Consider the following 25,784-nt stretch of genomic DNA (forward strand, 5'->3'; position numbering starts at 1 on the left):
TCAGCAGCTCAAGCCTGTGCTATGGTTAAGTGGTATGTGATATCCACAGCAGTTAAGATGGATGTCTCAAGCACTTACTCCATCTGACACTTCTCAAAACAAACTACGAAAGCAGGTTAACATTACCCTCTGCTTCCAAAGCTATGTATGTTGAAGGCGTCTAACAATGAATAAATCAATTACAGCAACTGGCAGTAATTTTTCAGGGCTGCAGATTAACCAGTCAAGCAGCATGTATTTGCATATAGCAATAATCTATTCAAAGTCTGAGGATGAAGTTCCAGGACAGTCTAAACCAGCCTCCCTGTCCCCTAAACAAAAATCCCCACCCCTCCTTTGACTCAGCAGCAGCGTGTTTCTCATCCTGAGCAAGCCAGTTCAGGGAGCTAAACTGGACAGGTCTTTTGCACTTTTCATTTTTGGTCATTTATCTCCTTAAAGCTACTCACTGCAGCAACAGTTAAGCAAAGACAACAGGAAAAAAAATAATACAGCAACCAAGACAAATCAGATTAGATGCACAAGTAATCATCCCTGGTACAGGATCCATTCATTCAATCTTGAAGGGGAAAAAAAAAAAAAAAAAAAAAAATTGTTTCTTTTAAACATTGTTTCTTTTATTAATACAATTTCAGTTGAAAAAAGATGTTATGGAGTCTCTAGAACTAATTGTTTCTGGTTGTACTGATCAGTCTATTTTAAGTACAGAAAATACTTTTGTAACTGTGTAAGTAAACTATGCTAAGCATACTATCAATAGCCATTAGTTTACCCATAAAAAATGTTTTGCATTTCATTGAGTTATATTTCACACTGAAGAGGACTGATACATTTCTTTGAAACAAAACACCCCCTTCATATATTTTTTTTAAAGTTATTTAGTAAGTTCACTCTTAATTTCCTGACTTAAAACTGTATAGTGTCACAACAGGGAATGTTTCTATACTTAAATATGGAACTGTTCCAACATAAGTACAGTACTTTCTTTTGCTTAGAGGATAAGAAATTTAGTGAGTAAATAAAAAAGGTAATTCTTAAGAAACCCATATTTAGATATTAGGCAAGGGCCACTTTCAGCTGTAACATACACAGCTGTATCAGTAAATAGGTATTTTGGGAAGAGAGTCATCATAAAGTACCATGATTTAAAAGCTTCCATTCCAAATTGATTCATCCTCTATCTAGAAACGGTAACATTACTTCACTTCTTCAAATAGATTTTTCCCCATCTTATTTAAGACTGTGGTCATGATCTCCTGAATAAAAGTGCTGTTTGGATTTATATTAAGTAGTTTGAGTTATTTATCCTGGGTTTTGTGTAAATATACCTTGCAAAAAACTGAACACTCTTCCTCTTCAACTTCCTACCCCCCTCTGCAGATAAGCCTTATTCACTTATCTCAAATCTTGGATGGGGTACTGCCATACAATTTCGTTGACACGAAGACTTCTGGAGCCCAGTTGTGCTGTACAAAGCAGTGCAGTATTCCTTGGCAGGCAGACGAGCTGTCTCAGGCTTGCCTTTGGCTCCTGTGGTTGATTTACACTTTGAAGACTCTGACCTTAGCATTCCTTGGGAAACAATGTGTGCATGAACCGTACCTTATAATATCACACCAATGGAATCTCCCACCTCAAGATCATGGTTTATAACCACATTCCTCCTGAGCAAAGAGGCTTTCTACAATTTGAGGGACTGGTCCAAAACCTGGGGATGAAATTCCACGGAAATGAAGGATCACAGAAAAGCTCGACAACTTCCCAAGTGCAAGATGCCTTTTCCTCATCTGATGCTACTTATTTGCTACAAGCATTACGGTGAGGAAGCAAGCGTAACAGCGTAGAGAAAAAGAGAATATAATTCCTTACATTCTAAAGATAAAGAGAGCTGACAGTAGCTATGAAGGCAGTCAGCCCTGCCTGTCAAAAACAAATTGCACCTCTTCTGACTTATTTTTAATTAAAAATTTCGTTCTTCCAACAATATTTGAAGTTTGTTGAAGAAACCTTCTCCCACATACACCAAAAAGGTTAGCAGTTACCACAATTACTTATAAAATAAACAGTAAGGAAAAACTTCCAGAATTTAAAATAAATACTTATTCTTTAAAGATGGCCTGTGCACATACTAAGAAAAGGTAGGAGGAAAGAAAGAAACTGGTTATTATTTGACATTTTGGGTTGAAATTCCTCTTCAAAGACTAGGCTAATGAAGGTAGGATGGGTCACACTAAGATGACCAAACTATATAAAATTGAAGTACCTAAATGCTTGACAAGATGAGATGAACGTGACAGAACATCTGTCAATCAGCATCACCTGATTAAACTTACTGAATAGTTCAGAGGAAAGAAAAGACAGGTAACGTATGCGTTTTTCTCACTAAAAATATTGAACGTATCCATATTTATTTTTATCACCTGTATTATTCACTTAATTACTTAATAACAGCGTATATGAAAAGTTGCACATTTTTGTAATAATTCGAGTCATGCATGTGAAACAAACCTCAGGCCGAAGTTCACTTTCTACAGTAGAAAAAAACAATAACATGAAGAAATATTAACTTCGAAGAATGCATGTGCATGCATAACCATATACACTGCAGCTACTACTGGGAACCTCAAAGAAAAGCAGACAGTACCATAGAAAGCATACATTATCTTTAAAAGATAATCCTTCAAGATGGGTAATGAAAAGGTTGTAGCAACTTTTCTATAATCAGAGAGGTGATAAATTCATAATTTGAGTTCTGTAATTTTCATCCCAGTGGCACCACTGTAAATATGCTTGTTATGCTCCAATTTAAGTTTCACACGGCTATTCTAGAAACAGAACAAAACATCTGGAGTCTGAGAAGAAAAATTAAATCACTGGATCCAGGACATATGCCTTTTCCTCTTCCTAGAATTATTCCTCCATGAGGCGCACTCAGAAATACAATGACATACCTGAGAAACAAGGGGTGGAATTCCACAGAAATAAACTGAATGTATCACTAAATTTCATGTAAACTGTTTTATTTCAAAGCAGCAATGACTAAGCTTACAGAACTATGTGCTAACACAACACACATTCAAACATTAAGACTAAGATGTCAGGAATTTGTTTAAGCAAAACATATTTTTATTAGGAAATAGATTTCATTCGTTAGTCTCAACAGAAACGGCTCCCTGTTGCTCTAAGATGACAAGAAAGATTAAAATGAAGTGGATACAAGTATCATACATATCAAAGAGATGACAAAAAAAAAAAAAAAAAAAAAAAGGCAACTGCAGACTGTCACTGACAACCACCACCAAATCCACAGCCCTCTGGACAAAACCACAGTCCTGTGCCTTATTATGGGCACATGAGTAATCCTATCTACTTAATTGCATTTGCTAAAACATTTCCAGCTAAACATGAATGTAAGATGTAAGTGCCTGTAAAAATGGACTCTAACAATATTTCTGAGACATCTATAAAAAAAAAAAAAAAAGTGCCTTTCAAAAGGCATTTAGGATCCAGTTCACTTTTATGATTTGTTAGGTAATAAAAAAATTACCTAGTCTAGCTATCTAATCTGTTTATCTTGGGAATTATAATAAGAGAGAGATAAGAGAACATATAAATACAGAAAGAAAGACTCCCCATTATGACAGAGAAATGCATTTTGTATTTTATTTATTCAAGCTCTCTAATACAGATCAAAAATTAAAATTTTGAGAACATGTGAGCAGGAAAACAACACTGATTTCAAAAGTGTTTTTTTTTTTAAAACATTGTCAGAAATGTATCTTCCATGAAAATAACTGAAAAATAGCATCCCCTGGAGTATATACATCTCTGAATAAAAATTTACTCTAGGATGCCAGACCAGGAGATTCTGTATCTATAGAAAGGGATCCTGCTGCAGCTCCTGCATTCTTATGTTGAAAGGTACTTTTTGGTACCACGCCTAATTTGTTTTGTTTCCAAACCAGGGCTCTGAACTGCTTAGTATCAAGCTACAAATAGGAAATAAATTCAATATAAAGTAGACTGAGATGCTGCTGCTACTGTCTATTCCCTCAATTCAGCATATTTGATGTAGTTTTATAAGATTTTAAGACAAATAATCAAGAAAACCAGTTCCAGTTTAACTCAGCAATTTATGGGCCTAGCCTGAAAGACTTCAGCAGAATGTAAAAAGGCAGCCTACATCAATACCAATCACTTTCTTAACAATTTAGAGATAGTGCCAATCATTAAAAATACACTCTTTTTTTTAAAAAAAAAAAAAAACAACTGTGCAATTAAAGCATGCTTTCTGCAAAACATGAAAATACTTTTATCTGTAATAAACATATCCACCTCTGCATTAACAACCTGGAAGTAACTCCTTTTTTTCCTTTAAACCCAATTAAGCCTCACTCAGCATTAACACCACTGATGTAGCTGATGTTGTAGCCCTGGTGTAAGACTATTCCATCAGAAAACCCTAAGTATAACATCCAAGCAGCATTTGTACAATTTAATCCAGTCAGCTATCAAACTGAGCTGCACGGCCTGCTTTGTGCCAGTGTAACATGCTGTCTGTATCCGAGGTTTACACTAGTGGAGCAATGGTAACATGGCACGAGGAATAATTTCCAAATAAGCACTGGCAGATAAGACCTCAAATTAGTCAGTCTGGCATTTCGCATGTTGATGCATTCTACTATTTACAGCTATTTTCAGAAGAAAACAAGAGCCAGTATGCGTCTTTAAAACGAGCTTGTTTACACCCACAATTATGTTGTTTCCTAAAACGGGAAGAAACAACAGATTAAAGCAATGGGCGACAACACAAAAAGCAAATTTAAGTTACTCTAATTTAAACACAAGCAAGCACTGATAGGAATCAGCCTTTTTCTCCCATGCAAGGATTGCTTAAAACGAGTTTCTTCAAAATAAGCCTTTCCATTTTCAACTATTTTCTCTGTATATAGGCTAGGAAGACAGCATCCTATCACCCCATTTCTTTCTTGCATAGGCCTGAATGTGATAACTCATCTCACTTTTAATCTAATTCGCTTATCTTTGGAATTTATATTATCTCAGTTAACTTTCAAAAAAGTAGCTTTGGGAGGAAACATCTCGAAACATTGCTTTTTCTAGGGCTGCAACTGTCACATAACAGTTAAAAAGCTGATTCTATCTGAATTGTTAAGCTTCTCTGTAACTTTGAAAGCAGGTAGAATATTTGCACCCCCGTGCAGAGCTTTGTTCTTGTCACCAAGCTCCCTCCATACTTGTGGGTGCACCCCACCACGGCCCATGGACTTGCCACTTTGCTCAAATTTTCCTTGACTTGATGCTCTCCCACCAAAGGTACATCTTCCTTGCTCCAGCCTTTCAGCCCGGTCTCTGGGATTCCTGAAGGCCAGTCTTGCCGGTAAAGACTGAAGCAAAGCTGGCATTCAATCCCTTGACCATTTCACTGTCCCGGGTAGCCAGGTCTGCTGTTTCCTTCAGGAGAGGGCCCATATTTTACCTTGTCTTCCTTTTGTCACTGAGGTACTCGTAGAAGGCTCTTCTTCTTGCCCTCAATGTCCTTGACAAGATTCAATTTTCTCCAGGCTTTGGCTTTCCTAACCTACAATCCCTGCCTGCTTGGACAATGTCTCTGTATTCCTCTCAGGCTACCTGTCCTTGCTTCCAGCCTCTGTAGGCCTCCTTTCTCTGCTTGAGTTTGGCCAGGAGCTCCTTGTTCACCCATGTGGACCTCCTGTCATTTTTGACTGACTTCCTCTTTCTTGGGACGTCATGCCTGAGCTTGGAGAAGGTGACCCCTGATTATTAACCAGCTTTCCTGGGTCCCTTTTTGCTCCAGGGTTTTATCCCATGGGGCTCTACTAAGCTGATCACTGAGGAGGCCAAAATCCCTCTCCTAAAGTCCAGGGTTTGTGAGCTTGCTGCCCTCAGGATCTCCAGTGGTGCCCAGTGCCAGGAGAAGAGGCAATGGGCACAAACTGGAACCCAAGAGGTTCTGCATGAATATCACAGAGCACTTTCTTAGCATGAGGGTGCTGGGGCCCTGGCCCAGGCTGCCCAGCGAGGCGGTGGGGTCTCCTCCTTGGGGACCTTCAGCAGCCGCCTGGCCATGGTGCTGGGTACCCTGCTCTGGGTGGCCCTGCTGGAGCAGGGGCTGGGCCCTGGAGGTCCCTTCCAACCATAACCATCCTGTGATTCATTACCAGCATCGGTGTAGGACACCCAGATGACAGTCTACATTCAGAAGCAGCATGCTTTGATTAATAAGCAGACCATTCAACTGAAGCCTAGGTCTTTGAGGAAAGGAGGCAGTATAGATTTTCCTGTTTGTTTTTGACAAATTTAGGATTCTTATTTAAGTGACATAGTTTTAGTTACAGCCAAATTCTGCCAGGATTAAATAGGAAATTTATTTGGTTTAATTTTAATCAAGATTAGTTACTCAGGTCAGTTTACAACACACTAGCACAAGCATTTGCATCACTCTAAAGGTGGTGCCCCATGGAAGGAGGTGGAGCTATTTCTTTAGCTGATAGTGAAAGTATTTGTGGAACTTGACTAAGCACCTGTGTGTGTTTGTTTTTGTTGTTGTTTGTTTGTTTTTAAATCAATATAACTAGGAAGGTCAATATAACTAAGGGAGAAAGGTGAAAAAAAAATCTGAGATTGCTTGGCTGCAGTTTCCCATACTTATCTTCTACTTCCTCAGATTTTAACATTTCTTTTTCCAATATTAAATGCTGTTTCATTTCTTCCTCAAACGATGTCTAATTATATTGGTTTATCTGCATTTTCAAAGGTTAAATTATTTTTATTAGGTATATATAAAGTTGATTGTGACTATCCTTAATCACTGAAGCCCTTAAATAAATATAACAATATACACACCTTTAAAAAATTAACATCTAGATTAGAGAATAACCCTGAAAAAAAAAATATTAATTATTTCAAACATAAAGGCCATAACATCTATTCCTCTTCTAAACACGCTGCTACTGAGTCAGAAAAGCCACACTAGTTCCATCAGTGGCATTTTTTACATATAAACACCATTGAGAACGCACGTCTGTGCTCTGTCGCGCACGTGTCTGACCTAATTCCCAAGGGATGTTTTGGTGCTGCGCACCCAGCCAGCTCGCTGGGCCACGTAGGGCCCATTTAGTGTAGTCACAGTTTCTGCCTTAGACCAAGGAATCTTGTGTCCAGCTTTCTAAAAACAAAGGGATTGCATTGTCATACCTTCTTTCAGAGTGCCAGAATTACCACTGTAGACTACCTGAAAGCAGGTAGGCTATTATTAATTACTGCTGTATTTACCTCCACCACACTGCAGGCCAGTTGTCTGGCCCAAGGACCATACTCATCCCATTTAATAAGCTTTTGTCTGCACTGTGTCATCTCTTCCTGCTTCTGAAGTCATTCAGAACAGGTACTGTATCCTAGAATATCCTAAGGTTTTCCCAGTCCCCTGACTACCCATGGATCTTAAAAGGATGATGACAGAGATAATCTGAAAAGACAGAAAGGCATTCAAAAGGACTTCGCTTACGGTCGATATAAATCTTCACAAAGGAACCGACGTCCTTGGAAACTTTGCTCAGTCAGATAATTAAGCACCTTGTGTCTTCGTAGCACCTTGTGTCTTCGTACTTGTAGGTGTATTTCACAGTCTTCCTCAGGAGCTTTGCTCTCAGCCAGACAGCTAAGTATCTTGTGTATTACAGTGAACAACCCCTAGGTACTACAAGTCTTAAACCAAGTAGGAAGTTTTACTTTCGATACATAATGGCCTTCAAGTTTATGGTACTATCTCCACACACCTGGGCAACAAGATTTTGTCTTAATCACCATATCACTGAAGATAAGATAAGCATATCTGCTTTTAATGAGACAGTTAAATGGCAATTCTACCAGGATTTATTTACATACAGATATCAAAATATCAGCAGAGATTACAGTAGCTAAAAGAAATTTTATAATGGAAGAATATTTTAATTCATTTAGCTTGCATTTACTGCAATGTGATTAGTTTCTCCCTTCTGTGAAAATTGAACTTTGGAATACAAAGAATTTAAAAAAAAAAAACAAACATGAATGTTAAAAAAAAAAAATACAGCACAAAGTTCAGGACTAAGTGAATATCCCAAGGTACTTGGAAAAGCAAAGCAAAATGAATAAAATAGATTTCACGTTCACTGCGGTTCTGTAAGTGGAAATAGTTTTTCCATGGGTGATGTTTCCTAAAATTTCCTTAAGATTTGGCAGTAGGCATTTCCACCTCTGAGGAGAGGCTGAAAGAGCTGGAGGAGGCCTGGGGGGATCCCATCAGGGTCTGTCAGTGCCTGAAGGGAGGTGCTGAGAGGACAGGGCCAAGAGGCAACGGGCACAAAGTGGCACACAGGAGGTTCTGCCTGAACATCACAAAGTGCTTTGTTAACATGGGGGTGCCGGAGCCCTGGCCCAGGCTGCCCAGAGAGGCAGATTTACCTGTGTCTCTTGGAAAAGTGCTGTGGCACACATCCTATATGGCACATGGCAAGTACAGAGCACAGACCCATGAGCTAACTAGAAGCAGTAGAGCCCCATTCAGTGCAGTGCCATCCTACAGCATGAGGCGGCTTGTACTAAAGCCACATTTAGATCTGGTGAAATAAAATCCTAACATCAACAAAAGCAGCTTGTCAGCTTCACCACACATCATTGAAACAAGAGCATGACCTGATCATTTCGAGCCATTCCAGACCAAGTAATGTCCTCTGACTGACTCTGGTTTCTTCTCATTCCTTGCTACCCTTCACGGAAAATCCATGTACAACCACTGTATGCATCCTATTGTCAAAGGGAGTTCAAGCATAAAAAAAAAAAGTCCAGTATTTTCAGAAGGTGAACATTGGAATATGGCTAGATAATTGGAGTAGCATTACTTTAATGACCTCCTACTTTACTGCCTCCTGCTCTGCTGGAAGAGTGGTGGTACCCAATTTTACCAGAATACTACTTAGCCTGCTCTGTCACACCGTATCCAAGCCAGTAAGTCAAACCAGTAAAATAATCATCAATTCATGCTTAAAATAAACCCTAAGAGTACTCTGGCTGGGTGATGCACTTCAAGGCTTGGCCTGCAGCAGCAGGTTAAAGAAGAGCAGCAGCTGGGCTCACCTGAAAGAGCCCAGTCCCACACCCAGATGCCCGTCCCCGCAGTGCACTTTGGACAGCTGCAGGCTGTGGCTTTAAGCCCACGGCTGAGGGGAAACCACACCGGCTGGAGCATGGCAGGACCTGACCAGGGTCTGGGTCACTGCTATAGATGCAGACTTACAGACAACAGAAATATTTTTTAGTGATTATTTTACACACAATGAAACTTTAAAAAAAGAAAAATCATGATCTTCCCGTGATCTGTATGTACCTTCAGCATCACTGGCCCTACTATTACAGTGCCAAGCATGTTTTTTTTCTCCTTTCCTCTCATCTTTTCAATTCTGGAGAACATCCATCCAAACACTGATAAGATTTCATGCAATAAGAAATAAACCAAGCCATTATGACAGTAAAAGCAATACCAATTCTATAACACAGAAAATGATTTGATATATAAAACCAACAACAATTCCTATGTGCCAAGAAAGGAGTTGAATCACATGGCAGTGTACACTGGTATTTATGCATTAGAAATTAAGATTGGAATAAAAACACAACTAAAAAGTTCTAAAACTTAAACATAACACCTTTCCTCTACCCCCTCAATTCACCATCTGTGTGATGTACACTGTTGATAAATAGAAATGACTTTATTATACATTGATTGCTTATGATTTAATAAAAAAAAATATTTGGATTGTAAGTATACTGAAACTTCAACAACTTACATCTAAGTCTGAAAGGCACACTGTGCATATTCCCTCCTACACTCAGTGTGATTTCAAAAAAAAATTAAAAAATTACAAAACGTACTTTCAGCAACACAGTCTAAACCAAATGTACTGTACAGAAAATTTAAACTCTACAGTAAGGCTCAACACTGCCTGAGGCATTCTGATTCACTGAAATATATCCTGCAGGGTAGTCATACAGAATCTAGGATATTTTTTTAATAATGATCAATGTCACATTTTACATAACTGCTTTTAAAGTTTCATTCTCAGTATTTAATAACCTAAGTTTTGATAAAGATGTTTTGGCAGGTAGGAAGGGGACAGTTGCGACCTCTGGCACTTGAGAAACACCACGAGGCATACATGCAGAAGAAAACTGGTATTCCTTCTGGAAATGAAGAGCAATTAAATAGTTTATTTTGACACCTGAATTGCCTTTCTTCAGAAACAGCCAATCATGAAAATAGATGAAATGAGTCATGCCTCATACTGCTACTGTTTCAGCCTTCCACATAGGAAGGGTTCTTCATCATACTGTCCATATTTAATGTTTGCTTCAGCATTCTAACAGTTAGAAATTATTTTCAGAGCAGAAAACTAGCTGGATGTCTACACTTAAAAATATTATGGTGGCAAATCCTTTTAAGGAGAGCCAGCTTACATTAGTGTATTGTTAGATATTTGTCTTTTCCTCATTCAAGCTGAAATTATTCCTGACATAGAACAAACATCACACGCACATAAACAGTAGTTCTGCTCCTTTATTTGCTGCTACATTCATATTTTGCACCAGAACTCTGAGAACTGGGGTTCTGCTATTCCCTACCACAACAATGTTGGCAGAGTCAAGGCGAGACCTTCAACTCTGCAGATATGAACTCCGGGGAAACCCACAGAGATAGGGATTAAGGAAAATAACTGAAAAATATAATTAAATTAAAAGTACATTTCATGTAAGAGAAATTATTTATTTACAGTAGTACTGACCATTGAACTCGACAGAAGCAGTGAAAAAACAAGACTTTACAAAAACTTTAGCAATCACCTTGATAATGTAGTTCTTTCTAGCTTATCCTACAAGATCCATAGCTTAGTTCAGGTGCTTATAATACCAGCATGGATATCTCTTAATTTTAACAAAATTACTAAGTATTTTGTACCCCCAGAGAAAATACTGAACGTAGAATAATGTTCAAATTAACTGCAGGAGCTGCAATACAAGAATAAACTGTCAGGATCTCCCTACCACAGGAGTAATTCAAGTAGTTGTCTTCAGTTACCTTTCATACGGAAGAATTAAAAACAAAAAGGGGGGGGAGGGAGGAGTTATAGTTTACAATCCAGGATTATACAACTTAAAGAGGTCATTAAGTTAAATAGGCCAAGAATTAAAAGTTATGGCTTAATGCCTAAATGGGCTGACTTTTACTGTTGGAGGAAGAGGCCTGAAACGTTCACTAACAGAAACAGGCTGCGTGTACACAGCTGGCACTAGAAAGGTTTTTCGTTACTCACTAAGCCCTCAGCTTCCAACGCGGTATTTTTACCTGCTCTTCTCCATTTTCCTGCACTGTTAGAGGGAATAGATCTACTCCTAAGGGGGGACTTCATGGTCATTCTATCACAAAGGTTTAAAAAAACTGCAAAAGAAGCATTTAGAAGTCAAGGATAATCACACAGTTGCGTATAAAAAGGGGCAGAAACAGCATTAAGTAACTCAGCAGTATCTTATACCTACTTACTACAGCTTGTTCCACGTGTCTTCAGCTGCACATATCAGAAGTCTACCACAAAATACGCTCCCCTGTACACCAGCTGGTGATAAAAGATTTAAAAATGGAAACCTGTGTCCTAACAAATGACAACGCTCGTCTCCTTGATCTTGCGCTCAGCTTAATCAGTGCTAAACTGAAAATGGCAACCAGAACAAACCAGTCACAGAAACCACAGGGAAAACCAGTTTAAAACTAGTTTCTGCATGGAATGGAATATTTTCATAGCATAGGCAAGCCAAACTGAATGCATACCCCTCTACCGAAAACTTTGCTACTGCGAATTTTTTTTTTTAGAGAACAATCTCCTTCAAGATATGCACACGCACACACTACAGTGAACTTACTGATGGAGCCCTTTACTTTGCACAAAAGAAAATGATGGAGGATCAATCAAGTTGTACAGCAGCAACAAACATGAGTAGACTAAGTTGTCCAAATTCACAACTCGTTCAATCAAAATTAATTTCCAAGAAACACCCAAAGGTATTTCTCTCCTACATCACTTCAGAGTAAACCTACACTGTTGAGACAGCAATATTTGATTTTTAATCAACAGCTAAGCTACAAACTTTGGATGATTACATGTAACAGCAGTGACAGCTGTGGACAAAAAAAGATGAATTACAACCTCAGAATAGTAATTGCAATTTTAGTTAAACTTTAAATACCATTCAGAAGAAGTGTAGAACTTCACCGTTTTCTCTTTCAATTTACTTATTTATTCAATAACAGTAACAGTCAACGCTGTTTGTTTAGAGATTGAAAAGAATAGAAGGCATATTTAGTAAAGATTAGCTTGTCTTCCTTCCTCATGGTTACAAGCCTTATTTCATGTTTGTATCTGACCTCCACTTCATTTCCTCCTGAAGAAAAGCATAAAAAAAAAAAAAAAAGCTATGTTTGGATCAGTCACCCAAACTTTATCCTGCTTAATGCAGGATCCTGTTATTCTCCACTTTAAATGCAGACTAAAAGTCACTACCCATGACTTAGAGCGGTCAAGACAGAAGGCAACCACTTAGTTATCCAAGTCCTCAAGCTTCAGAATTAAATACTTTGTCATAAAGTTTGCTCACAATCACCCTCTTTATATCACGTTAAGTCCATTCTAAATATTAAATTCTTCTCCAGCACAGGAGAAAAAAAAAAAAAAAAAAAAAAGCTTTTCATGAAGCTGGAAACCAAGAAAGATTTGCCTGATGACATGCAGTGCCAACACAGGAACAGAGCACAGAGCTTCCTGCACCGCGAGCTGGTTGCTGATCCCTGTCTGCAACATCTGACCACCACCGCCCTGCTAACAATATGACCACAGCAGTAACGGGGCAGGGCTGCACATTACCATCAAAGCCCTACCGTTTAGTCTGGGTGCACAGAAAACACAAGATATGCAACTGGTGACCATTTGCAAATGATTTGACTTCAGCAAGTTGTTCTACATAAAATAAAATTAATGGCAGATAGAAATAATGAAAAAAACATTTGCACACAGATTTTCTTCTCGCATTTACCACCTTCCAGATCCTACAACAACTGAGGCAGAGACTGAACAGAAGGGCAAGTGGGTGATGAAAGCTACCCCTGTCCCTTGATGGGAAAGAAAAGCTCAACACCAGGATATTTCACATAAGAAAAACAAACCCACTCTCTTAGTAGCAGTAACCATAGCAGAGGAACATGGAAAAGAAGATGAAGCTAAGTCCACACCACATAAGCAGCTGCTACTGATCGATACCATCCAACCTAATAAAATTTTGCCCAAATTCATACCACCGCCATCTTCCAAGCACAGTTGGACCCCCTGCACATGTGGTTGTGGCCAAATGACCCCTTTAAGCACAGCATCTTACAACTCTGTTAGCAAATAATTAATACGATGCTCTAAAGTAAGGCCACAGGTGGCACTTCACCTGCGCTAAGGAAGCGGAGACTTTGCTGGCTTGGAAGATGAACTCCTTCTGGCTGTACAGCGAGCGTTTCTGCAGTTCCAGTGCTGCAGCAAAAGAGTCACACACAGTAGGTACAGATTTGGAACCAAGCACCACGTTCAGCGTGCTGTTTACATAGCAAAAGACTCATTAAAATAAGTTTATTGCTACCAAAGGCTGCCAAAATAAACACAGTATTCTTGTTCTTAACCAGCATGATGTATCAGGAAAAAAGTATTTTGGGTAAATTTTTCACTGGAATCATTTGGTGCTTTTAGGAGTAGCAGTTTCAAACAACCTCTGAGTTCACACAGCATCTCCCTCCCCACACCTATACTTATAAGTTATTAAAAAAAATACCTATATATAAATAATAAAAAAAAAGCACACATCAATTCTTCTATTCTTTCATTACATAAAACTCTATTACCAAGTTTCAACCCCTCTCATCCCTATAATCCACAGATAATTCCTCCGCAGTAGCAATGCAATACCAGTTATTTTTATAGATCAAACATTGGCAAGAAAGCATCAGTTGAGAGCTGCAGAGATTGTTTACTGTGGTAGCATTTTTTTTCTTCAAATTAGGCAGCTTTTGGCATGGAGAGCATCACTAGACAAAGAGCCAAGTGCTTTGGCATTGCTCTGCCATTAGCTGAAACCTGAAATTTTATTTAACAAAATGGTTTTTAATCAATATTTGCTGGTTTGCAGAATCCCCAGTGGACACTGAGGCTACTAATATTTGGAAAAAGAGATATTTTTTTTTTTGAAGAAAATCAGAAAAGAATGGTGCTAGCTGTTACAAAGGCTGAACAGCTAAAGGATACTAATGACCCACTCTGCAATCTGATCAATACAGGCAAAAATATTGGGAGCACGTATCGTTCTAGTGAATGCACATGAAATCTGGCTGCATCATACGTGTGGCATTAAAGGCAGAGAAAAATGTTTTTTCCCCCCCTTTCTTAAACTAAGTGAAATGCTTTAATTCTGGTGTGTAATAATACAGAATATAAGAAGTGTCAGAAAATAGAACTGTCCTTTTCCAGCTAAACTATATTGCTATATATAAATCCACCACCCAGGAACAAAGAACAAAAGGCAATTCTGTTTCTTTAAAGCTCCTCTCTTCAGGAGACGTTCTGAAATTACAAATTAAAAATAGAAAGTTTCTAGAAAGAGTTAGGAGCTAAGGAAGAAATAACAGCACTAGAACTATAACAAACAAGGAAAAAAAAAATATTCAGGAGCAGAGAAACATTTGGCTTGTCCACTTACTGGGCAATGAGTTTCAGATCAGATCCTGATAGCTGCTACATGTTCAGCTTTTCGTTGTGCTAGATGGTTGAAATTAACACAATAGATTGTTCTTACTCATCCAAGATTACGTGACAATAAGCTCAGGAAAGTGAGTGACTTTAAAATTAATTCTGAAATCCTCTGAAAGCTCCTAAGACCAAAATCTTGTGACAGGATAGATGCATGTCAGCCATGAAGACCTGGAGACCCTGTACAAAGAGAGCTCAGCTGAGCAATCTGCTAAGTTAACACTGCTGGTGTCACGTTGGTACCCACCCAGGTGATGAGACAGCTGCAGAGACATCTACTGAAAGGGTGACAGTCACAGCTGCACCAGTAATGCATTTTTCATCAGGAGCAATGCTCTAGGGTCTTGATGGGAAGGCTAAATTTCGCTGAACTTCTATTCCTGTCCAAACTGGCATAAATACAGCATTTACCCATCAATTTTATCTTAACAGAGAAACAAAAAGCCATTTTTCCCCAGTTTCAAGGCATGTATATTCCAAGACACTGAAGCACGCCACTGCCAACCGCCTCCCTGCTCTGCAGCGTGCCACAAACATGCCCACAGCCAGCACCGTGATCACTGCCTGACAGCGAGAACTGCTCCTCCTGACAGCTCACGCCACCACGGCAAGGCTGAAGTGTAATGCTAAAACACCAGGGCTCACACTGCACAAAGCAAAAGGCAGCTGCAAACTCCTTTCTCTCCCCAACTGCCCTCGATCACAGCCTGCAGCGCGTGCACCCAGCAGGGAGGAGGCCGGTAAGATTTATGGGAGCTGCTCGTCACCACCCCGAAATTCTGTGCTGGAGTCCAGCACGTGCTGAAGTCACACAGTGACACAGGGCAAGGAAAGGGAAGTCTGGGTTAGTTGTGCACAGCGCACATTGACCTGTCTGCTCTCCTTCTGGAGAACATTCAGTCTTCAGATAACACTTATCAGCGCGCCCTTAAATAACACATATTCGATACCATATAAAACAGTTCCATTTGCATATATGCTCTACCTACAGCACAGATAAATAAAGAAGCACATGTAGTTGAGGACTGTTAAGCTCTTCTTCAACGTAGCTGGCAGCTCAGAATCATTCAGTAGGGCTGTATTTATAGTAGGGTTTCTTATAGATCACCCAAGGTCAAATGCCATTGAACACGATCATCAATGTGTACATGCAGCACACATAAAGGTGTCACCTCACAGAATTAGCAGATGACACAAACTGGCAGAGGAGCCAGTCACACCAATACAGTAGTTTTACGACCAGACCGGCACAATCTGATCGTGATACACCAAAAAGGTTTTCCTAACTGCTGCTACAGGACCAAAAAGAGTAAGACTGTATCACAGAGGTGTAACAAAAAGCTTATTTATCTTTGGACAGGCAACACAGGCTTTCAGCACATTACAATGGGTGAAGGAACAGTCACCAGATGTCTAAATAAGGCTGCAGAAACCACTTTCCTTTGTAGAGGTTCTCGCCTGAGCCTACAATGGCATCGTGTACACAGCTCTAGTGCTGCCATTTTCATTTTCAACTCTTTATCAGACCAAAACCAGAAGAATCCACCAAGTGCAGCACAGGCTGTGCATCTGCATTTTTTTTTTTTTTTTAAATTTAGCAGGAAAAGGATGGCGATAAGCACGCCACATATTTCAATAATTCTGCCCTCACAAGTTAGCTACCATGACAAACTAAATGGTGAGCTCTGAATTAAGGCTATGTGTCTTCTCCAAATATAAATCTTATTCAATCACAAATGATTATGCTTAATACAGGCAAAATAGCGAAGTATTAAGTCATATAATATAGCAGTGGCCATATTAGAAAAATCTAATGGTCTCTGAGCCATACAGGGGTGGAGGGAAATAATCAGCTATCTGGCCTCATCGATGCTGCTGTTGAAGCAGACGATGTGGTGAGGAAGATACACAAAGAAAACCTCCTCGTTTGCAGCCACCGCATAAATTAGCTCCTGATAGGCAACGGAACTGATATCTAGAGACAGACAGCTTATTACCTCTGCTGTTCACTTTGTTCAAATTTGCAGCATGTGTTGTAGATTAACAGTTACTTTTTTGCTTTTTACAGCTTCCCAAAAATAAAACACGCACACAAAACGCAGAATAGCAGCTGTTTATGACTTTTTACAGCGTAAGGAAATGAATTCCATTTTGAATTCCATTCCACATTTTTAGTTTTGGTTATGTTATTTTTGGAGGATGAAATAGTAGCATTCCAGCCAGTCTTTTTAAGACCTTTTCCCTGACTCTTAGTTTCTGTTGCTGTATTTCTACTTCTAAATGAAAACACATTTCCACTTATGATAATTTACACTGAAAGTGAGCTGTTTACCAAACAAGTCAGTGTTGCAATTTGAATATGATTTTTTCATATTTGGATTGCAATAGTCAGCCTAACAAAACACCAATACAAAATTAATGTCAAATAGCATAAAGCAACAATACCAAAGCCCCAAAGGCTTTTACAGGAAATCCACTGCAAATTTCATAAGGTCAATAAAAAAGCCTAACCAATTCATTATTTCACACACAGGCATGCAGAATGCAAAACTAGGAAACTTGATTCATTAATGTTATATTTTCCTTGCTGTTAATTATTTAAACAATACTTACAGAGACCCTCTCTGCACCCTCTCTGCAGAGAATAAATTGATGGCCTTTGCTACAAAAATATGCATTTACAATCCAGTTAGGATACCTCCACGGTTTACTGATTTGTCTAATGTATGACATGAACCGGTCTATACTATAAAATTACAAAACGTATCTTTAAAAAAAAAATGTGCAAAGCAGCCTAGCTTTTGCAATTAGAATTTCTTTTCAGAAACATATACAGTTTTTAGCGTATCTAATCCATGTCCACACCATGGGAGGCAAGAGAATAAAAGTAACACTCCATTGAGTATAAAAGCAGAGTGTGAAAAAGTCTGCTGGGGTTAAACGTTAACCTGATGCATTTTTCAGAACGACTGTACTATTTTTAAACTGGTCTTTTTTGGCCACAGGTCAAAGTTTTCCTAGCAAAATACCAATGTGAAAACGCTGGGAGCGAAGCCCAGAGGCAGCTCTCTTTGCTTTGGCCTAGGCCAGAACTTATCTGAATCTAGCTAGATATGTTGCACTGCTTCCCACTCCCCTTCATTGACTGCTATGGGTAATATGCCTCGTTACGCCTCTGAACGTCTCCGAGAGGAATAATGCAGCACTGAAGCCTTGAGAACGACATTTTTCAGATGTTATAGGAAATTCCTATACTCTCCACACAGCACAGGCATACATACTGTTCAGTCAGTTCCTGTCTTTTTGGCCAAACAGAACTGAGTCATTTGAAAGAGGGGGAAAAAAAAAAAAAAAAGAGAGAGGCTCAGTGTAAGTGCCTTGAGCAACTCTTGGAAAGGCTGCGATTCTTTCCCCCTTTTCTGTTCCTCTTCACTGGGACACACTGGAAATCTTGGGAAAGAGTGGAAATATCAGGCCTGAAGACCCAGAGCTTCGGTTTAAAAAAAATATATTGACGAAAATAAAGCGGGGCGGCTCTCACGGCCTTTTTCCAGGGTTGAGATGTTTTCAATGGGGAAGCCTAGCTCCCTTCCCACTCCTTCCTGAGGGCACGGATTTCTTGCGAGGGGAAAGTCAGCTTCACGGACTTACTCTGCCAAACGCGGCTGGCCACGGGAGACGGGGCCAAGGGCTGGAAAGCGAAGGGGACCCCAGGGGCCCGCTGAGGGCTGCGTAAGGCGAGCCCCCTGCCCCAGGGGCTGCTTTGGGCGGCGGGCGGCCGAGCCCGGCGCGGTGCGGCGGCTCGCACAAAGCCGGGTCCTGGCTCCCTGTGCTCGGCAGGCGCGAAAGGGAAGGGTGGGAGCGATGCTGGAAGCGGAGCCGCCTCCCTCCGCCGCTCCGGGCTTCCCACAGCCGGCTCCGGGCTTCCCTCACCCGCCTCCCCCCGCCTTTAGCTCGGTGTTGAAGCCCAGCGCGCTGCCCACATCCCCCTTCGAGCCGGGAAGGAGCCTTCCCCGGCCCCGCTCAGCCTCCTGCGGGATGCCGGAGCTCTTCCCTTCCTTCCTCCCCGCCTGCCGAGGCGCTGCCTTTGTTCCCCCCCCCCCCTCCTCCTTCCCCGCCGCCATCCCCTCACCAGCAGGCTCTCCACGTTGACCGGCGAGCGCGGGTCGCGGATCATGGACTCCAGCTTCCTCTGGCGGCCCTCGAGCATCCCCGCCGCCGGGTCGGGGAGGGGGGCCGCCGACATCTTCGCCGCCTGCTGCTGCTGCTGCTGCTGCTGGGGCTGGGGCTGAAGCTGCGGCTGCTGCTGGCTCATCCTGCCGGGGCTCGCCCAGCGGCGGCGGGACGCCTCCCCTCGCGCTGCCGGGGAGGAGGAAGAGGAGGAGGAGGAGACGCCGCGGGGTCGCTCCGGGGCCTAGCGCGGCGCGGTTGGGCCGCCCCGCGGCCGCCCGGCCATGAAGGAAGCCGGGAGGGGAAGGGAAGGGAAGGGAACGGAATAAAGCAGGGCGAAGCGGGGCGCAGCGGCTCCCTTCCTCCCGCCGCTCAGCGCCGGGGCTGCCTCCCCCCGAGCCGCTCCCGCTCCCTCCGAGCCTCCCTCTCCCGCTCAGTCCATGCTGAGGCGGCCGCCGCTGCCCCTTCCTCGCCTTCTTCCCCTGCCGCCGCGCCCGCCCCCGGCCCGGCCCCGTGAGGCGGCCTCCATTACCCACAAGGCTGCGCTGCCGGCGGCCGCCGCGCTCGGGGCTCGCTCCCCGGCCCGGCGGGGAACGGGGCTCCTCGCCGCTGCCCCTTGTCCCTTGGGGGGGGGGGGGGATCCCAACGAGGGGACCCCCGGGCCTGGAGGCTGTGGGGATGTGGAGTGGGGTGGGTGGGGGTCAGAGCTTTTGGTGGGTGTGAAGAGAAAAATGGGGGGGACACGGGTTGGGATGAGGAGGAGGTGGGCTGCGGGGTGTGGTGGGGAAGGGGGGTGTAGTCCCGAAACGGAGGAAACAATAAAAAAAAAAAAGAAAAACTTTGAGAATTAAAAACTTTTCGTGTGGATTCCGTCTCTGTGTGCTTACTGGCGCAGTGCACGAACATCCAACAGGCAGAGCTCGTGTCGTGCAGAGGGGGAAAGGGCCGCGCTGCCCTGTGGGCTTGCTGATAGCTGGATGGCAGCGGGCTGATGTCAGGAAAACGGGCAAATGCTTTGGCTTGAAAGGAAGAGTTCAAAGAGAAAAAAATACGTGACTCACTCGCATGGTTCGGAGTGAGATCACCCCGCTGTGTTCTGAGTCAGGACCCTGGAGCCCAGCAGCCCCCGGTGCCAGGGGGATTCAGGTCTGGGTGCCTGGTAGCCCCCAGCCTTAGTGCCAGGCTGCCTTGGGTAAAAATCGCATCTGTGCGTGTCAAACTCACATTTCTTTCACTGAAATTCCTTCAGGAGTTTGGGTTTTCTGATGGAATCAGTGACAATATGCTTGGGAGATGCTCTTTTATTTGTATTGTAAGGCTACCTCACTCCCAAAACTGATTAGGACCCACTTCGCTGTAACGTGCACCCAAAAAAAATCACATCATTTGCTCAAGCATGTTACACAGAAACAACATAAAAGATGTAGGTCCAAGGGTTTCCACCAGGATTAGGATGTAGATGCTGGTAGCATTGTGAAGTTACATGAGCTAGCACTTCAGCCGTTAGAAGCTCTAAATTACTTAAACATAATTTCTTCCCATATGGCCTACTTGCAAGTGAGTAGGCTAATTTCTTGTAAGCAGCAGAGCAGAAAATGTGTATCTTTTTTATTTTATTTTTTTTTTTTTTAATGAGATTTAAATAGGTTGGGACAAAAGACCAAATGCACAGAACATGTTTCCAGTGATCAACACACTGGGTTTTGTTAATGTCAACAGGAATCTTTGGGGTGATTTCAGTGAGCTTTGAGTCAAGCACCAGATGATTTGAAGATATCGGTTTCCCGTTGACTGTAGGCAAGCTGTGTATCTCTCCTCATTTTTTTAATCTATAAGGTTTGTCAAAACTAATCTGTACTTTATCTAGCTCATATGATTTATAGACATTGTTTAGGGCAGTGTTTAAATGACCGTAGCAAAGAAATTCTTAAATAAGCATAACAGCCCTTTTTGCATACAAAAAAAAAAAAAAAAAAAAAAAGCGATTGCAACTTCAAAAGTGAGTGTGTAGAAACAGTCCCTTCTTGAAATTCTTGCCCAATAGATCTATTCCTCCAGCCTTCAGGACATAGTTGCTTACTGACGAAACAAGTTTTACTCTGTTAATGTTAGAGAGACAAATTTACAATGGCAGCATCAGCTGAATTCCTTTGTACGACACAAATCCTCAACAAAATCATCAGCTCAGTTCTAACAGCAAGATCTTTATTACTGGTTATAAATGATTAAGTGACAGAAAGAGCACTTTGAAAGTCAGATACTGCTCTCAGTTTGTAGGCTTGGTATTTGGGAAAACACTGTTTTAACATGCTGAACAAATTGATACGGGTGTCCTAAAAGAAAAATAACACCACCTTGAGTGGTGTTTTTGCAATGCTACCTTTTCTGTCTATAGTACCATATATCTCATAGGATAACACCTATCCCTGATAGCATTTAAGGAAGAACTAGCTTTATTTATTCCATGCACAATGGTTCTGAAGTCTGCTGCAGTGAATTGTCAACTGTTACTTAACCATGTTTTGCAAGGCAAAGCCCAGGACTCCCTGGGTGCTCTGAAAGCAGGCTGCAGCTGTAAGCATGTGAATCCACAGCTGGAACCTTCTCTCTCTCTCTCCTCCCTGGGGTGCCATTTAACTCTTTAGGTGTCTAAATCCAAATATCTCTTACGTGTCCTGAAGCACTCATGAGTTTGTTGTTGACCATTTTCGGAACAGTCTGAAAGTTTATAAGAAAATTTGTAAGAAGCTGGTAAGCCGGACATTCATCAGCTTCAGAGCCTCATGCAAAGCAATTTTTAATCCCCCAGCACAGCCCTTGTAGGAGCGTCACACACTTTTAATCCACAGGGCTGGGGATTAGGAGTCACCATCTCTGAAGTGGTCAGGCAGTTGGACTCGATGACCTTTGAAAGTCCCTTCCAATTGAACTATTCCATTCCATTCCATTCCATTCCATTCCATTCCAGATTGCTCCTTCAGGGTACTTCCAGAGGGATCACGGCCTCTCAGGAAGACAAGGAATTTGAATCTGGACCTCAGACATGCTTTACCTACTAGCTATTGCAAAAGAGGAGAAAGGAGACAAGCCACTCACCTGTGCATCAGCTTTAGGAGAAGGGGCTGCTCTGTTCTTAGCACTTTCAGCTGGCTTCTTTTGTGAGTGTTCTTCCTAGGCTCCCGCTCTCTACCATCCATGCAGAGAAAATTAGATGTAATACCTCCTGTGGCCCTGTTCTGTGTCTGGGTTTTACATATGAGTTGTCAATGATATCACGTAATACCTCTGTGTAGAGGCATCAGTTGACTCTAATCACAAAATCGAAGAATGATCTGGGTTGAAAGGGACTTAAAGATCATCTGGTGCATCTGCATGGGCAGAGAGATCTTCACTGGATCAGGTTGCCTAAAGCCCCATCCAGCACAACCTTGAACACTTCCAGGGATGGGACATCCACAGCTTCTCTGGGCAGCCTGTTCCAGTGCCTCACCACCCTCATCATTGTGACAGCAAAGTAGGAAGGACAGTAAAAAAAATAGTCCAAGCATGTACACAGTCTTTGAAATCTGCCAAGTGTAAGCTATGTCAAACTGCCAGAGGCAAAGGTGTGCAGCTGTCAGCCCTCCCCTTTTGGAAGCCCAGGACACTGCTCTGACAGCTTGAACATTGCAGTCAGTTGTCGTGATGGAAACAAGGCGAGAGGCCGTGTTTTAGGTAATAAGGTCTTGGAACATTAGAGGTTACAGCTAAAGATTGTCATCCCGCCTTCAGAAAATGATCTACATTGATTTCACAAGCATAACAGGTGCTTTATTTTTAGATTCATAGATACGAAATAGGGAAGGAAAGGAATATACATTTTGTTTGTTTTTATTTTTCCTTTTTTTCAGATGGTAGTGTTTAATCAGTCAAAGGATTAAAAATTTATTTCTTCTGGATTAAAAATTAAGCCTTTTTTCTTGATTTCGGGTTAATGAAGACAGTAAGAAAGGTACATGACTTTGTATCTGGGAAATGTACATGTAAGAGGACTTGTTTTAAGGGAGCTGTAAAGTTAAATAGCCACAATCATCATTGTTGTTGATTTTCTGATTACACTGTTGTCTTGGTGCAAATATTTTAGTTATGCAAAGTACATACACAGAAAAAGCATTTTTTTTAATGTTCTTTCATTTATTTTGTGATACAGCCTCTGTTGAATTGCAACTAGCAGCTTTAAATACAAGCAGCTTTTCAAAACCGACGCATTTCCAAACCAGCCCTCAGTAAGAATGACACCACCACATCAATCCCTGGCACAGGCCAGCTATAAAATTACAAAACCACTCAGCCATCTGTATAATTAAATGCAAACCAAAGTAATCAAGCAAATGTTAAAGAAAATATCTTCATTTTGTAAACTTTGTAGGTGAAGGCCTACATCTGCTGATTCTGATTGGGAAGAAATGTATGTCTCCGACAAATATGCCTTATTATAGCTTCCCACTCTTTCAAACAGCATAGGCTGCTAGCAGATAAATGCAGAAATATTATTTGGTGCCTTCTGCTCTCTAGAAGTCAGTAATCTAAATCACAAATACCAACAGATCAGGTAAAGGAGGTGTGAAATAAAAGTAAAGTGGCTGTGCAAGGACTGGGTGTGTCCTGTTAATGCAGGACATTGCCTCTGCCTCTCTGATTTCATGAGTTACATAATTTTCCCCAGCTAACTACGGTGGCTTTCGTTAATAAGGTAGTTTTGTAGTCTCTTGGATGCATCAGGAAGACCGAAGTGAAACTGTGAATCTAGGTTAATTGAAATGCTTACGTGATGTTGATGTGCTAGATCCTGTGCTGTAGATCTCCGGAGGAAACATGTAGTAAGCATAATTTGGAAAGTAAGGACAAAGTGACCTAAAGATTTCTTTTGCTGCTTTCTACGTTTAGCCTGAAGTTTGGAGCTCTACATCCCATAGACATGAGTCACAGCAGTTCAAGGGGCTGATTTATGAAATCCTCCCTGTTGTGCTGTCAGTAGGCTGCTCACAGTACACTAGAGCTGAGGAGCATCTCTGCTACTTTTATTTCTGCTGCATGCATCATCTCTGGTGCGTCCCTTGTGTGATACACTGTAAAGGCTGCAAAACTGGAAGTGTGCACATTGCAAAGCTGCTGGTCCCTCAGAAGTGCTGGCCATGGCTTCTCAAAGCTGCTTCAGCTCACTTTTAATTCTGATGAGGAGACAAAGAGGATCAATTCACTCCTGCCACTTGCATGCCTGCAATACTTGCCTCTCTAGTGAACACATACCAATACAAATATAAGCATTTCTGATCATTTATCCTGGATTTCAGATCAAACATTTAAATATCTACCCCCCAAAGTGGAACCCAAAGTCCAGAGTTGGGCAAAGAGGCTGCTTATATAAAACAAGAGGAGAATCAGCCAGTTAGTAAGCAAACTTATCTAGACAATAATTGAGAAGACTATATGTGGATTACACTCTTGGGTTTTGGTGTAAAATCCATTGTAGTCATGTAAATCCTTCCTCTGATCTGGCTTTTAGCCATAAGTATGCAGCAACTGTCTTGGAGAGACAGTAAAACCCTGGGCAACAAACACTCCCGGCAATTAGGGTGAAATGCCAGTGGAAGATGACTCGTATATAAGAGGCTAAATAAAGATGAGTATTGCTGCAGTTCTGTGTGCATCTCTGAATGCCCACATTATGTATCTCCATATTAGCACTGTCATTCCTATGATCTGTTTTTCATCAGGACTTAGCTACTGTGAATTGTGGGGAAAACAAGCCAGTCTAGCTGATGCTGGGGGGTAAACAACTATGGTTGCTGTGCCTGCTCTTGGGGAGCTTGCAGAGGTCGTAAAATAAGAATAAAAACAGTCATGAGCGTGCTAGTGAAGACATAGCTTTGCAGATAGGAGTTTACATGCTTGGAGAGATTGTGTCATTTTGTATTTAAACAACAGCAAAGTCAAGCAGCAAAGTCACAACAGCATTGGGAAGGAGGGAAAGAAAAAAAAAAAGAATAACCAGACACTAATATTTTCTTCTTAAAAATGTAGTTTTCTTATTTTCTCATTTTGTCCAACAAGAAGGACAGTCTTGTTTAAGAACTGGAATGCTGCAACTGAGGGCTACAAGGGGAGGGGGAGGTTGCAAAGAGCTGCCTTTGAGAAACAGCCACAAACAGGTTGAGAGCTGGTGGGTAAAAATTAAAGACTGGACCAGTAAAGGACACCTTGTGGTTGGGGCCTACTACAGGTTGCCCAGTCAAGGGGAGTCTGTTGACAAGGCCTTGGAGGTGTCATGCTCGCACTCTCTCATCCTGATGGGGGACTTCAACCACCTGGATGTCTGCTGGAAAAGCCACACAGCTTTCTAGTAGGGAAAGCGAGAAACTGGGGTGGCTGAGCAAGGACCTGCCGGTCAAACTGAGGTGCAAGAGGGAAATGCACAGGCAGTGGCAGGAGGGACACGTGTCCTGGGCAGAGAACAGGGAGGCTGTCTGGATGTGCAGGGATGGGATCAGGAAAGTGAAGGCACGGATGGAACTGAGCTTGGCAAGGGATGCAAAGAATAACAAGAAGGGATTCTCTAGGTAAATTGGACAGAAAGGATAGGAAAAGGAGACCATACCCCCTCTGATAAGTGAGAAGAACTGGTAACGACAGGCATGGAGAAGGCTGAGGTACTCAACAACTTTTTTG

General features: G+C 41.7%; 1 protein-coding gene across 3 annotated transcripts in view; it reads right to left on the bottom strand.

The window, feature by feature from the left end:
* The window catches only part of ROCK2 (Rho associated coiled-coil containing protein kinase 2), a 103,252-nt gene extending 83,700 nt beyond the window's left edge, over nucleotides 1-19,552 (bottom strand). Inside the window, exon 1 of one of the 3 annotated variants that reach the window (XM_084516020.1) lies at nucleotides 19,039-19,550. In XM_084516020.1, the coding sequence (XP_084372146.1) occupies nucleotides 19,039-19,221 (183 nt within the window). In that variant the 5' untranslated portion in view covers nucleotides 19,222-19,550. Of the gene's footprint in view, nucleotides 1-19,038 lie in introns of all 3 variants that reach the window. The other 2 variants (XM_084516019.1, XM_084516021.1) reach the window with 2 other exon arrangements.
* Between the last annotated feature and the right edge of the window lie 6,232 nt (nucleotides 19,553-25,784).

Source organism: Aythya ferina (assembly GCF_964211825.1).
Source record: "Aythya ferina genome assembly, chromosome: 3".
NCBI classification, from domain to species: Eukaryota; Metazoa; Chordata; class Aves; order Anseriformes; family Anatidae; genus Aythya; species Aythya ferina.